This window comes from Pungitius pungitius, chromosome 5, assembly GCF_949316345.1.
Source record: "Pungitius pungitius chromosome 5, fPunPun2.1, whole genome shotgun sequence".
Taxonomy (NCBI): Eukaryota; Metazoa; Chordata; class Actinopteri; order Perciformes; family Gasterosteidae; genus Pungitius; species Pungitius pungitius.
This window is the reverse complement of record NC_084904.1, coordinates 22,076,215-22,090,471: the sequence shown is the minus strand read 5'-3', so window position 1 is coordinate 22,090,471 and position 14,257 is coordinate 22,076,215. Positions and strand designations below refer to the sequence as shown.

The following is a 14,257-nucleotide window of genomic DNA, read 5'->3' as shown; positions in this document are numbered from 1 at the left end:
AGCTCCTCCCTCTTCTTCCTCCACACAAGGCAGCATATACAACTATTATTGTGTTTAAAAGTATCAAATCAGATGAAATGTGTTGTGTTTATAATACTTCTACAAATACAAATACGTGATAAAAAACTAATCTACATTTTTTGCCGAGATGGACAGTCAATGTGAGTAATCACCTCACGCGGCACAACAAGCGTCACATGATCACCTGCATCAGCGGAACAGGGCGGAGTATTGGGACCAGACCTGGAGGCACAAAGGACGTGTGTTTGTGGCTAACACACACAAACAGACACACACACACACACACACAAACACACTGTGTGTTCAGGGTGGGAAACATGAATCTCTGAGTTCAAGTGATTCTACACCTCGATTTAAGTAAATTATATATACAGGAGTTTCATTTGCATTGTCTCAATACAGGTGTGTTTCACAAAGCACAAGGTGGTTGATGCATTAAGGTGTGACCTCCTACAGGTGTGTTTGTTCATGAATGTGAATCCTTTCTTTTTACAGTATAGTTACTGTTACAGCAGGGCGAGCAGCAACGTGCAGCAATAGAAAGGAAGCAGTTACAGACACAACATTTCTTTACACACTTTCCAACAGTCATGAGAGTGTTTTTGGACCTTTTTAAATGTCCCAGTAGAATATTTGGTGTCTGTTCCTGCAGTTGGTAAAGCTTCATTCATCTTGACTGTAATAACTGTGTAACTACTCTTGTGTGTATAAACAGGCATCATTTTACACACTTTTATTCTTCTACTTTAAGCTTCAAGCATCCACACTTTAAAATTTCATTCATCACTTTCTAAAATTCTATTATTATTTCTCGTTCACACTTTATTCATTTTTCTAGTCATGGTGAAGCAATACATTCATTCAGATGTTTTCAACTCACCAAACCTGTTCTTCAGGGAAATGACTTTCAGGGCGTTGAGGCCCAGAAACCTGTTTTATTTCCCTGTGGCCACATGTTGAGTCTCATCCACAGTTCACTTATGAACAGTCCACACTGAGAGTCTGCACTTTGTTTCTGGGACCTTTAGACACGTTTGTTGCACTCAGCCTTTATTCCAGACTATTTATCAAATATACGATATAAAGTAATAAATTCATGTCGACTTGTTTGCAGTGAACGTTAATGAACATATTTGACTCTCAGACGATAACTGGATGTAAATGTTGTCAGAATGGAGGATTATTCTCATTATTTATAATAGTAACAGTACTGAGGGACCTGGTTAATCCTGAGGAAAGATAAATCAGGACCTTACTGTTCAAACTGTGTTGATGAATATCTTTTCTCACACGATAAAGAATCAATGAACTCAAATGAACGTTCAGATGAGTGAATAAAAGGAGTCTTTTTTATTCACGTCCCCCGTTGGAAACAGTCAGAGGGGCTTCTGTGTGAACTGTCTGTTCCCTTTGAGCCTCGTCAGTTTGATGGTTGAGCAACGAGCCGGAGAGGAAGAACTGGAACGTGGGGTTCATGAGGTGAGGTCTCCAGCTTCAGCTTCAAGGCTTCATCACCTCATCCAGCCTCACTCAGCACACTGCAGCAGGAGAGCAGACGTTAAGGGACACGTGTGTAACGTGGGTGAACAATATTATTAAATAGTTCCCCTCATTCAGCCATTTTAAACTGACAGCTCATATCCAGCCTCGGATTCCATCAACACTCCTCAGGACTTCTCCTAACCACCTTTCCTTGACCCTGTGACGTTTTCCACAGAGGTCAAGGAATAGTGGTTAGGAGGTCATTCAAATCCAGACTTCCTTTTTGCTTAAGAAACTTAAGAGACTTCATGTAACCACCAAACCACCAGATCCTTATCGCCGCCCTTCAGGAACTTGGTGTCACAGGTTCCGCGCTCTCTCTTCTCTCATCCTACCTTGATGGTCGCACCTACCGGGTAACTTGGGGAGGATCAGTGTCGGAACCTTGTCCCCTTACTACTGGAGTTCCTCAGGGCTCCGTCCTGGGTCCCCTCCTCTTCTCAATTTACACCAACTCCCTTGGCTCCGTCATTCACTCGCACGGTTTTTCCTATCACAGCTATGCCGACGACACCCAACTAATTCTCTACTTCCCCGACTCGGACACTCAGGTGGCGGCACGGATCTCTGCATGTCTGACTGACATCTCCCAGTGGATGTCCGCTCATCGCCTGAAGATCAACCCCGACAAGACCGAACTACTTTTATTCCATGGAAAAACCTCGCCCACTCAGGACCTGACCGTTAACTTCGGCGACTCTGTGTTAACGCCCACTCAGAGTGCCAGGAACCTCGGCGTGACACTTGACTCCCAACTCTCCCTGACTGCCAACATCGCAGCGACGACACGATCCTGTAGATACACGCTCTACAACATCAGGAGAATACGACCCCTTCTCACTCAGAAGGCGGCGCAGGTACTGATCCAGGCTCTAGTCATCTCCCGCCTTGACTACTGTAACTCTCTGCTGGCGGGTCTCCCAGGTACCGCCATACGACCACTGCAGCTCATCCAGAATGCAGCAGCTCGACTGGTCTTCAACCTTCCGAAATACTCCCACACCACACCGCTTCTCCGTTCTCTTCACTGGTTACCAGTGGCCGCCCGCATCCAGTTCAAAACATTGGTACTGACGTACCATGCTGTGAATGGATCGGGACCAGTCTACATCCAGGACATGGTGAAACCCTACATCCCAACCCGCACACTCCGATCTGCATCTGCCAAGCGGCTTGTTCCTCCCTCACTGAGAGAAAAGCACTCGACGAGATCGCGACTCTTTGCTGTCCTGCTCCCAGATGGTGGAATGAGCTCTCCGATGACATCAGGACCACAGAGAGCCTCTACATCTTCCGTCGAAAACTCAAGACACACCTTTTTAGACTCTACCTTGACTAAAACACTAGCAAACCGTAGCACTAACAAATGATAGCACTTAAATTGTACTTATAATGGCACTTTTCTATAATATGTTTTGAAACTGCTTATTTGATGAAAAATGTACTTTCTTGTAAATTGTTCTTCTGAGTTTGTATCTATGTGGAAATGCTCTTATTGTACGTCGCTTTGGATAAAAGCGTCAGCTAAATGACATGTAATGTAATGTAATGTATAACAGACAGGAAACATTTTACTGCACAATGAGGATCTGTAACGCACCACAAGAGACCAGAGTGAACTCAAGCGCAGAGCGCAGTTTTATTAACTGGGTACAGACAAGGATCAGGCGTGGTGGTGTCCGGTGAACAGGCAGGGGTCGAAAAGCCAGGCAAGCAGGGAACAGACTGAGGCACCGTCAGGGAGCAGTCGAGGTCGTAGCCGGAGGTCAGGCGGAGGGTCGAGAGCCGGGAGCGTGGAGGTAGGCAGAGGTACCGGTGGGGGTCAGGCAGGCGTGAACGAGGTCTGGGACAAAGAAGAGGTCAAATAGCAGGTAGGCAGAAACAGGATATCGCGAGAACGCTCAGAATGTGATGGCAACATGCACAACACTTCGCACCGGCCTCTGAGGCTTCGGCAGCTTAAATGGCCAGCCTCTCCTGATTAGAGACGAGCCACAGGTGCGTAGGTGGGAGTGGCCGTGCCGGCTCTGTGGGCTGATCCTGAGTGGCACAAACCACTGTAACGTGCAGCAGAGGGGTGACTGAGATCCCGAGCTTCGGACCTTAGTATTCCGGAGACGGGGAACGTCTGTTTGAGACAGGATCTTTCTTGAAGTACATTTTACAAATGATACCTTTACATCAGTAAGGTTTTAAGGGACATGTACTTTTACTGGAGTATTTTCACAGTTCAGTACAAATACTTTTACTGCAGTAAAGGATGTGAATACTTCCTTCACTGCTGCTCTACAATATCTACAGAACGTTGACGTCAACAGACCAGATCATCACAGCTGAGATTTTCCTCATTCCAATAATTTATTATCATTTTATTGTGTTTGTCCAGATGTCAGGACACATGTTCTCTGAAAGTGGAACAAAGTCCTTCTTGTAACAGAGTGATAATCTTTGCTTCATCAGGAATAGACAATAATATGTAGGTGCAGCTCAGCAGTGTTGGTGCACAGTGTCCCTCACCTCTTGTACGTACTTCTACATCTCATCAACCAACACCAACCCAGAATGAAACAATGAGAGGAGCACAGCATGATGAATGGAACACAAAGGTGTGGATGAGAATAAAGGACTTTATTCAGTAGAACTCTGGAAACACAACATTAAAGATGCTACAGTTAAACAGCCAATACAGGAAAATGATTTGTGTATTTTTATCATTTGATGAACAATTGCTAAAATAACATCTTCTGAAGGAAGAAAACCATTTATTCATGAAACTGAACATTTTACTATAAAACTAAAGCTTTTTTATTGCAAATTTAACCTAGTTTTAGATTTCAAAATAAAATGATCCCAGTAAATCTACTCATCTGTACTTGAAGGATATTTACACCAAAAAAAACAAACATTCAGAACATTATGTTTATTTATGCTTTAGTTTCTCTTCTTTCTTTAATTTGAAACTATTTACAGAATACAACAACAAACTATAATAAACCTACTGATGAGTCGCTTTGACCTCACCACCTTCACTGAACATCACAGAGAAACATCAGTTCAACAGATCTTGATTTCTGCAGTTTTAGCATCATCAGACTCTCCAATATAAAAATATGGGAAGAGTTTCTCAGTGAAAATGTCTCTGTGAGTGCAGATGGGAGTCGTGTCTTCAGGGTCGTAGAAGGACACGTCCCCCATGTCATAGTCCAGCTGGACTCTGATCCTCTGGAGACTCTTCTTCACTTTGACAGTCTGACCAGCTCCATTAGTGTATTCTCCATCGCCATGATCTAAACACCAGAATCCATCTTTTGGTGAAAAACCTCTCTCTCTCTTCCTGTCAACTGACTCTTTAACCAAACCTACATACCATAGAGGATGGTCTCCCACCTCCACCTCCCAGCTGTGTTTCCCTGAGCTGAAGCCCTCAGAGCCCAGAACATCTGCATACCAAGTGAATCTCTCTGGATTATCAGGAAGCTGCTGCTCTGTGTCTCCATGTCTCACACTGGTCAGATCATCAGACAGATTGAGACTGTATTCTGCAGTGTTTGGGTCCAGAATGACAGGACTGAAGTGGACCTGGTCCTTCATCTTCTCCCAGACTCTAAAGGACAGGTTGCCCAGGTGTTTGGCCACATCTGTCAGAGCTCCTGAGACCAGCTGTGGATCTGTCAGTGAGCTCTGGACTCTGGCTCTGGTCTGAGTGGCTTTATAACTGCTGAGGAACGACACCTTGTGTTTCTGCAGGTCTTCTTCAACAGCAGAGATGCTGTCTGACAGAGAGGAGATCTGCTCCTCAATCATCTTCATCTCTCTGCTGATGGTCTTCTCCTTCTGCTCCTCTTCCTCCCTCAGAGCTGCCAGTCTGGACTCCTCTTCCTCTCTCAGGAACTGGTGGAGCTTGTTGAACTCTGCTCTGATCTTCCTCTCTGTGGACACCAGCTGCTTCTTGGAGAGTTCAATCACTTCATTGTATGTTTCCTTCACTTGTTGGTGTTTGTTCTTCTTGTCCTGCAGAGACTTCAAGTCAGGTCTCAACTGGTCCTTCAGGTTCCTGACTGCTTGTTCTAGAGGAACCACCTTGTGACTCTGGTGGAGAGAGAACTCACAGACAGGACACACAGCTTTCTGCTCGTCCTCACAGAACCAATAAGGGACTTCTGGATGGTCTTCACACACCACCTCCTCTTTCTCCTTCTCTGGTTCCGTCTCAGTTGATCCAGTTTTCTGTCTCTCAGCAAAGGAGTCAGCGAGTCCCTTCAGCGTTAAGTTCACTGCTGGTTCATCCGTTGAGGACTTAGTTTTACAAATGGGACAGTTCTTGTTTCCAGCTTGTTCCCAGAATCGCTGCAGGCAGCTTGAACAGAAGCTTTGGCTGCAGCTCAAAGACACGGGATATCTGAAGGTCTCTGAACAAACATGGCAGCTCAGGTAACTTTCCAAAAGAACTTTATTTTCCGCCATTTGGTCTGAATGATCAAATCTGAGTCTCTTTGAATTGGACATGTCGTTGGTTCTTGTGTTTAGTAGAGATATCTCACCCTGTGATGCGTCTCTGGCTCCGTTCAGCAACGAGGAAGCAAATCAGCGTTAAGTTTCATTTTCTCTCCTTTTATAGGGTAGGTAACTGACATTTCCTTTAGTCACCAGCAGGACGTAAAAAGGCGTGTCGTCCACAAATTCCGATTTTTTTTTATGTGTTGAACAATTTTTGGTCTCGTGATGGAACATTTCTCACGCAAAACCACACCAATGGTCAAGTTCTACCGTGATTTTTTTGACGTAAAATACAAGCAGTAGTTAAATATAACGTGTTTGAAGTGAGTTATTCTAGATTCTATTCTATGCGTATCACCCTTTATTTTATGAATGCATTTTGGATTTTGGATAGAAAACCTACAATAATTTAAAACATTCTAAACCTTCACAATCACAACGGTCGGCGATGAACACAATAACGTGATGACGTGTCGTGCGTCATGCGGAAGTGGTTCTGATTGCGGAAGTGTAGCTACAGATGCTGTAGGCGCAGCTCACCGAGGCGTTTTGTTCTGGGACAGCATCTTGGTTCTTGGTGTTTAGATCCAGATTCATGTAGGTCCGTGGGAGCTCCGGGTTACAGCTCATTCAGGTAAGAACCAGGGGGAAGCTGCTCCGTGGCCGTCGGCTGCTTAACGTTTTAAACCGACACCCGTGCAGTGCTAAGTTAGCACAGCTAACGCGACGTCCTCTGATCGCCTTGGTGACACAGGGCTAAGTTAGAAATCATCACCATTAGAGGGAGAAAAAAAAACCATAATTTGTATGACAGCCACAGCATGTCAGCAGCACACAAGGTCTCTAAAATGTGAGAGTAAAGTATCTCGCTAAAAATGTCCCAATTCCGAGTTCTGTCCAATCTGCCAGTGGACATTTTTATGACTTAAACACGTCGGTTTTTCCAGCTGATTCTGACACGAAATGAAGTTGTACTTTTCAGATTCTAAAGACAATATAAAGAAGTGTTAAGATCTTTTACTTACTGAAGAGTACTAACATGCATTCAAAATGTTGCTTAAATAAAAGCTTGTACCCTCAAATTGTGGCATAATGACAGTATCAAACATATTAAGTAGTCATTGTGTAGTAACATCTCCCTAATTGTGATTCTTCAATTGTGCTAATCTGAACTCCTTTATATCATTTTGGGTAATTTACTTTTTCTAATGAGACCATTGTATTCAGTACAGTGAGTGGGTAAATGTACTTAAATGTACTTCTTTACACCCCACCACTAACAGTAAGTGTGGCACTACTCCGGCGTGTCGAGTCCTTTCTGATCTACCGTTGACCCTGAAAGGAACTCGCAATGTATGTGAAAGCAGCCTTCACTGCCTCGGCCTTCTATCAGAGCCTCTACAACAGGTCTCTCTCTTGACTCACGGCGAGTTTCCAGTCGGGCCAAGAAGCCGTCGCTGCACAATCGATACAAGCAATGCTGACCATTAGTCAGCATTGCTTGATGAGGCCTTCTCACGCGTCTCTATAAGTCATTTCCTGCCCTGAAAACCGGGCGTGAAGAAAGGGACGCGGCTTCTTTCATGCTAGTTCATACGGGGTGAGGTGGCGTCTCTCATGTCATGTTCAAGTCTTATATCATCACATCATAGCAATATTCCATCTGAAATATAGTACTTATGGTTTGGTCTCTTCTTTATATTAATTATATTACCCTTTAACAAAGTGTTGGTTAAAGAACCATTCGTACTGATTTCTCATTTCTCATACATTCGTCTTTAAATGTTAGGAATTGGGTCTTTGGTTGAAGTTGACAACAAAGAAAATGCTTTTATTATTAACAATTGTTCCACAGAACTCAAAGTTCTTACAGGGAAATTCTGAGCAGAGTAGCTGTCACCATGCAAAAGGTTTTAAAAATAGAAGAATAAACCTCAACAACAAAAAACATTTCCTCCCTGGGCCCCTTATGCTTTGTAGCTGCTGTAGTAACATAGTAATTATTTTCTCAAACTATATTATTTATGGAATGAATTAGAGATTTTGAATTGTTATAATTTTAGTGATTTGAGCACCTATTTGAATTGTTTTGATTTGGCAGCATTTTGGAGATACAGAAACTCAGCAGTTGATCCCTGAAATTAAACCTTTAACCTTTAAAAATAATCTCAGGCATTTTTCACAGAAATGTATTCTAGCGCTTGAAAACGACGACATCAACAGACTCCTCAGACTCCTCTGACCACAGCCGCCCCCCCCGTCTCGTCTCCCCAGAGATTCTGGCCGAGGCGCCGTCATGGCCGACCACAACGACACCAGCCTGCCGCCGGAGGAGCGCGTCCGCGCTCTGACCAAGAAGGGCAGCTCGGTGGAGGTCAACGAGGACGTGCCGCCGCGCCGCTACTTCCGCTCCGGGATGGAGATGATCCGCATGGCTCACATCTACGCCGACGAGGGCAACATCGAGCACGCCTTCGTCCTCTACAACAAATACATCACGTAGGTGGTCGGCTGGATGGTATTTGGTGCATTTGTTGTTCTTTGCTGCAGTCGGTTCGGCTGGTTTGAGGGTTTTTGACATCGAGATGTTGTTGGTTGAAATGTTAAGTGGAGAAGAAGCATGCAACACAGTTAAAACAAAGAAGAAGAATTGATCTTTGTTACTATTCCTCTAATCAAGCAGTCAGTCATAAGATTTGTCTTTTCTTCTCTTTTCATCAAGTCTCTTTATAGAAAAACTTCCCAGGCATCGGGACTACAAGACGGCCAACATTCCCGAGAAGAAGGACACACTAAAGGTGAGGACACCCTGCGTTCCTACTCTCCGGGGGCGACCTGTTTCGTTCGTTTGTTCATTTGAAAGAGACAGGATTTTTTCTGTCGTCTCCAGAAACTGAAGGATGTCGCGTTTCCTCAAGCGGAGATTCTGAAAAAGGCCCTTCTGCGGAAATTTGAGCAAGACTACGCACAGCACCTCGTCAGGAAGGTGAATGTGTTCATTTACGCTGTTTGTTGTGCAGACCCTACATGAGATGAATGAATGAGGTCAAAGATGAAACCGGGTACCACGGAGGTCAAATGCATCCGTTATGTAAGAGAAGAGCAGTAAAGGATAACCATGTGCTTGGTGCTCAGAGGGCGGAGCAGGAGGCGCAGGCGCGCGAGCAGTCCAAGCGCCGCGCGCTGGACGCCGAGCGGGAGCGCGTGGCCGAGATGACGCGGCGGCAGCGGGAGCAGGAGCAGTTCAGCGCCTTCGAGGAGATGATCCGCCGCCAGGAGCTGGAGAAGGAGCGCCAGCGCGTGCTGCAGGAGTTCGCCGCTCCCGCCGCGCCCGCCGCCGACGCGCCGCTCCTCCCGGGCATCCGGGGACCCCCCCCGCAGGGGCCCCAGGCCGCCCCGCAGAGCCCGGGGGAACCGCCCGGCGACGGCGACGACCGCCGGCTCGACCGCCCCCCCCCCGCCACCGCCGCCATGCCCACCTTCGACCGCTCGCTGAAGCCCGGCTCGCTGGTCAGCCCCGGGAACAACAGTGAGTTAAGCTTCTAATTACTACTTTAAAGTATTTGCACCCTGTGAGCGGGTTCTTACCCCCTCCTGACCCACTTCGCCTCCTGGTTCACGTCGCTCCTCGTTCACGTCGCTCCTCGTTGTTTTTTTTTTTTTTGTTGCAGCCACCATGGAGGACGCGCTGCGGCAGCTGGCCGTCCCGGCCGAGCTGTGCCGCAGCTTCCTGAGGCTCGCCGAGGCCAACACCAGCCGAGCCGTGGAGACGTGCGGCATCCTGTGTGGCAAACTGGTGAGACCCCCGTCCCCCTACCCTCCCCCCCCGCCCCTTCCTTCCTCCCTGCATAGATTACAGGAGGCAACAGATAGTTTACAAGATGCTTTTCTCCTGGTGTTGAATCGATGACCCGAGGTGGTGGGAGGAAGAAACCCCTCCTTGTCCCTGGGAAACAAAGGATCAGGACTCATAAGGAATGTGTATTCTGAAACTGAGACGTCAGCTGACCTCCCTCCCCAGAGGGGGAGAACATAATCTGTCACTTCTCTGACTAACTCCACGCTCCTGACACCGTTTTTTTGTGCATGACTCAGCGTTTTCTTTCTTTTTCCATTTGCACCTCAGCGATCTGATCCGTCACCTCTGGTCCCGATGGAGGCCTCGGACGCTTAAAGCGTGACGTCTTTTGTTTCTGTGTTTTGCTTCAGACCAGAAACGCGTTCACCGTGACCCACGTCATCGTACCCAAGCAGTGTGGAGGACCCGACTACTGCGACACCGAAAACGAGGAGGAGCTCTTCCTCATACAGGACCAGTACGATCTCATCACCCTGGGCTGGATACACGTGAGTAAAAACGTCATCAAAACGTCCGTTTGTGTGTATGTGCAAAATGTCACACAAACAAACAACCCTTCTAGCCGTAGTGAATGAGGACAGTGTTCTTCTTCTGTGGTGCGTTGGCACAGCGCCATCCTCCAAAGCTTTTGCGGCCTCCTCAACTTCTCTCTTGATTTATTCCTTCCGTAGAGTTTATGATGTGAATCTCTGGTTTCAAGTCAGCCGGACGTTCATTAAGTGCAACGTAGTACGTTCAGAGTCGAACAGACCATGGCGTACGCTTTGGGGCGGGGCTTACTGTGACTGACAGGTGTCCGTGGCGTCACTCCCGTGCCCCCCAGACACGGTCATCAGATGCGTCCACGTCCACCCACACAGTCAAGTTGCTTCTTTTGGACGTTGTGCAGATTGAAACATCATTAATAATAATAATAATAATTCCTCAGACTCACCCCACGCAGACGGCCTTCTTGTCCAGCGTCGACCTCCACACGCACTGCTCCTACCAGATGATGCTGCCGGAGGCCATCGCCATCGTCTGCTCGCCCAAGTTCAACGAGTGAGTGGCAGGGCTTTCATCTGGCGCCCCCCTCCCCCCGCCCCACGTTTCCCCCCCCCCGCGCTCAGGCCTTTTGGTTTGTGTTTTCTTCCCCAGAATCGGCTACTTCCGGCTGACGGATCGAGGAACCCACGAGATCTCCACGTGCAAACAGAAAGGCTTCCACCCGCACAGCAAAGACCCCCCCCTGTTCACGGTGAGTCCGCCGCCTTCCAATGCAGGTTCGAATCAGCAGGTGTTTATTTTAGACGACCTCATCGCCCCAAATCACAGACGAAGCATATTTTAGACAAAAAACACAACATTCAATTGTGGACGTATTGGCTAATTTCATTTATTTCCCCCCCCCCCCCCCCCCCCCCCTCCAGCACGCGGGTCACATCAACATCACCGACGACGCGGTGTCCGTCATGGACCTGCGGTGAATTTCCTTCGTTCCGTTTCCTTCACCGGAAACACTTGGGTTTTTTTTCCCCCGAGCGGGACGTTTTACTGGAGAAAACCCTCGTTGGGGACGGTACGGAGCGACCTCCGACCCCGGGGTCGACTCTCTCTCTCTCTCTACAGACTCCAGTTGTCCTCCAAGGGACAACGGCAGCGTGAACCTTTTTTTTATTTTTTATTTTGCTCCGTAAGAAAAGAAATATCACATTATTGCACTTTCCGAGCAAACCCCTTCCATCCAAACCTCCGGCTCTTCGACCCCTCTGTTTGTGTCTCCTCGTTCTCTCCCTTAATAAAAAAAAAACAACTGTGTGTTCGTCAGCATGTGGTGACCCAAATGTCTGTTCATCAGAGGTCCACAGATGAAAGTGCCAAGGGAACGCTGTGTGAAGTCAGTGTGTGTTAGGTGTGTGTGTGTGTGTGTGTGTGTGTGTGTGTGTGTGTGTGTGTGTGTGTGTGTGTGTGTGTGTGTGTGTGTCATGAGCTGATGGGAGAAATGAAGGCCAGTTGTAAACTCAGGTTTTCAGGCAGCCTCGCTGCTCTGTGATGTTTATTTATGAGCAACAGCCTTCATCTACAAAGAGCTTTGTGTGTTCCAGCTAATGATGATTCCACCTTTTACATGTTTTTACCTCCTTGTTCTTTGTTTGTGTTAAGGTGGGGGTGGGGGGGGGGGATGAATGTACCTTCTGCTCCCGACAACACTAACGACCCGAGGCCGGATCACGCCTCGGCTCTTTGTTCGCTCCCTTCCGCTTGTTAGAAGTGAACAACTAGCCGTAACTTCAATGATTTAATGCTCAAGTTGAAATAAAACTCATTGTAGATTAATTCATTCTGCATGGTTGGGTTTGTTGTGTTTGTCCAGGAAAGGGTTCGGACTCACGGCTTAGTTACAGAGTCAAATGTCACTTACAGAATATGAAGAATAGTTGACGCTGCAGGCAGAAGGGGTCCGCTCCCTCCCGGGTGACGCTGTTCTGGTGTTTCCTGTGTACCAGCCGAGTAGCCAGGTCATTTTGTCAGGTCTTAAGCCTAAAAATGTTTTGAGTGTAATAGAATTCAAGATGGAAGCCAGAACGGTTTGTATGAATAAGCGTTTGTAACACGATAGACTGTCAAATTAAAGCAGGTTTCAAAACCAACCTGCTTGTTGCAGGCAGCTCGTAGAATCAAAGCGGAATGTCTCAGTGGGATGTATGTTATGCTGTGTGAGCTGGATTTAACAAACTTTCCATCACATTCAATTACTTCACATTAAAGCCTGGCAAAAATAATTCCATTTGCTATTGATGAAAACTGCACAAACAAGCACAATTTGGTCTGTGTACATATATATGCATATATACATATATATGTACACAGACCATGTATTTCTTTATGTGTATATACACTCACCGGCCACTTTATTAGGTACACCTGTCCAACTGCTCGGTAACACTTAATTTCTAAGCAGCCAATCACATGGCGGCAACTCAGTGCATTTAGGCATGTAGACATTGTCAAGACAATCTCCTGCAGTTCAAACCGAGCATCAGTATGGGGAAGAAAGGTGATTTGAGTGACTTTGAACGTGGCATGATTGTTGGTGCCAGAAGGGCTGGTCTGAGTATTTCACAAACTGCTAATCTACTGGGATTTTCACGCACAACCATCTCTAGGGTTTACAGAGAATGGTCCGAAAAAGAAAAAACATCCAGTGAGCGGCAGTTCTGTGGGCGGAAATGCCTTGTTGATGCCAGAGGTCAGAGGAGAATGGCCAGACTGGTTCGAGCTGATAGAAGGGCAACAGTGACTCAAATAACCACCCGTTACAACCAAGGTGGGCATAAGAGCATCTCTGAACGCACAGTACGTCCAACTTTGAGGCAGATGGGCTACAGCAGCAGAAGACCACACCGGGTGCCACTCCTTTCAGCTAAGAACAGGAAACTGAGGCTACAATTTGCACAAGCTCATCGAAATTGGACAATAGAAGATTGGAAAAACGTTGCCTGGTCTGATGAGTCTCGATTTCTGCTGCGACATTCGGATGGTAGGGTCAGAATTTGGCGTCTACAACATGAAAGCATGGATCCATCCTGCCTTGTATCAACGGTTCAGGCTGGTGGTGGTGGTGTCATGGTGTGGGGAATATTTTCTTGGCACTCTTTGGGCCCCTTGGTACCAATTGAGCATCGTTGCAACGCCACAGCCTACCTGAGTATTGTTGCTGACCATGTCCATCCCTTTATGACCACAATGTACCCAACTTCTGATGGCTACTTTCAGCAGGATAATGCGCCATGTCATAAAGCTGGAATCATCTCAGACTGGTTTCTTGAACATGACAATGAGTTCGCTGTACTCAAATGGCCTCCACAATCACCAGATCTCAATCCAATAGAGCATCTTTGGGATGTGGTGGAACGGGAGATTCGCATCATGGATGTGCAGCCGACAAATCTGCGGCAACTGTGTGATGCCATCATGTTAATATGGACCAAACTCCCTGAGGAATGCTTCCAGCACCTTGTTGAATCTATGCCACGAAGAATTGAGGCAGTTCTGAAGGCAAAAGGGGGTCCAACCCGTTACTAGCATGGGGTACCTAATAAAGTGGCCGGTGAGTGTATGTACATATACATATATCTATACACAGACTGTATATTTCTTTGCCTAAAAGGTTTTCATATACATATATACATTACACATTTTACTTTTATTTCATGTCATTTGTTGACCTCATCATTTTTTTACTCATTTTGTTCTTTTGAAAATAAGGCAAGATATGCTATCTTGAAAAATGTCAAAAAATATAAGTCAAAAATGTTTTTAAAGAAAAGTCTAAATATGTTAGGTTGTTAGGTCAAA

At 46.5% G+C, this 14,257-nt stretch overlaps 2 protein-coding genes across 3 annotated transcripts; one reads left to right on the top strand and one right to left on the bottom strand.

Moving 5' to 3' along the window:
* Positions 1–4,153: 4,153 nt before the first annotated feature.
* Positions 4,154–6,128, bottom strand: LOC119224859 (zinc-binding protein A33-like). Its single transcript, XM_037482307.2, has one exon. The coding sequence runs from the start codon at positions 6,067–6,069 to the stop codon at positions 4,618–4,620; it is 1,452 nt and encodes a 483-aa protein (XP_037338204.2). The 5' UTR covers positions 6,070–6,128; the 3' UTR covers positions 4,154–4,617.
* A 410-nt stretch (positions 6,129–6,538) lies between these two features.
* LOC119224883 (STAM-binding protein-like A) lies at positions 6,539–12,705 on the top strand. Of its 2 annotated transcripts, none has more exons than XM_037482334.2 (10): positions 6,539–6,694; positions 8,246–8,559; positions 8,783–8,858; positions 8,951–9,046; positions 9,196–9,589; positions 9,732–9,856; positions 10,270–10,407; positions 10,848–10,960; positions 11,057–11,156; positions 11,329–12,705. In XM_037482334.2, the coding sequence occupies exons 2-10, from the start codon at positions 8,357–8,359 to the stop codon at positions 11,383–11,385; spliced, it is 1,302 nt and encodes a 433-aa protein (XP_037338231.2). In that variant the 5' UTR covers positions 6,539–6,694; positions 8,246–8,356; the 3' UTR covers positions 11,386–12,705. The 2 variants fall into 2 exon arrangements, with proteins under 2 accessions (XP_037338231.2, XP_037338232.2); XM_037482335.2 differs by having other exon boundaries at positions 8,335–8,559; positions 11,329–12,704.
* The last annotated feature ends 1,552 nt before the right edge of the window (positions 12,706–14,257 follow it).

Bases quoted from the DNA above. Each gene is read 5' to 3' on its own strand.
- LOC119224859 (XM_037482307.2), bottom strand. From the start codon at position 6,069: ATGTCCAATTCAAAGAGACTCAGATTTGATCATTCAGACCAAATGGCG.
- LOC119224883 (XM_037482334.2), top strand. From the start codon at position 8,357: ATGGCCGACCACAACGACACCAGCCTGCCGCCGGAGGAGCGCGTCCGC. The intron at 9,047-9,195 runs GTGAATGTGTTC...CTTGGTGCTCAG, and splicing joins CACAGCACCTCGTCAGGAAG to AGGGCGGAGCAGGAGGCGCA. The intron at 9,590-9,731 runs GTGAGTTAAGCT...TTTTTGTTGCAG, and splicing joins GGTCAGCCCCGGGAACAACA to CCACCATGGAGGACGCGCTG.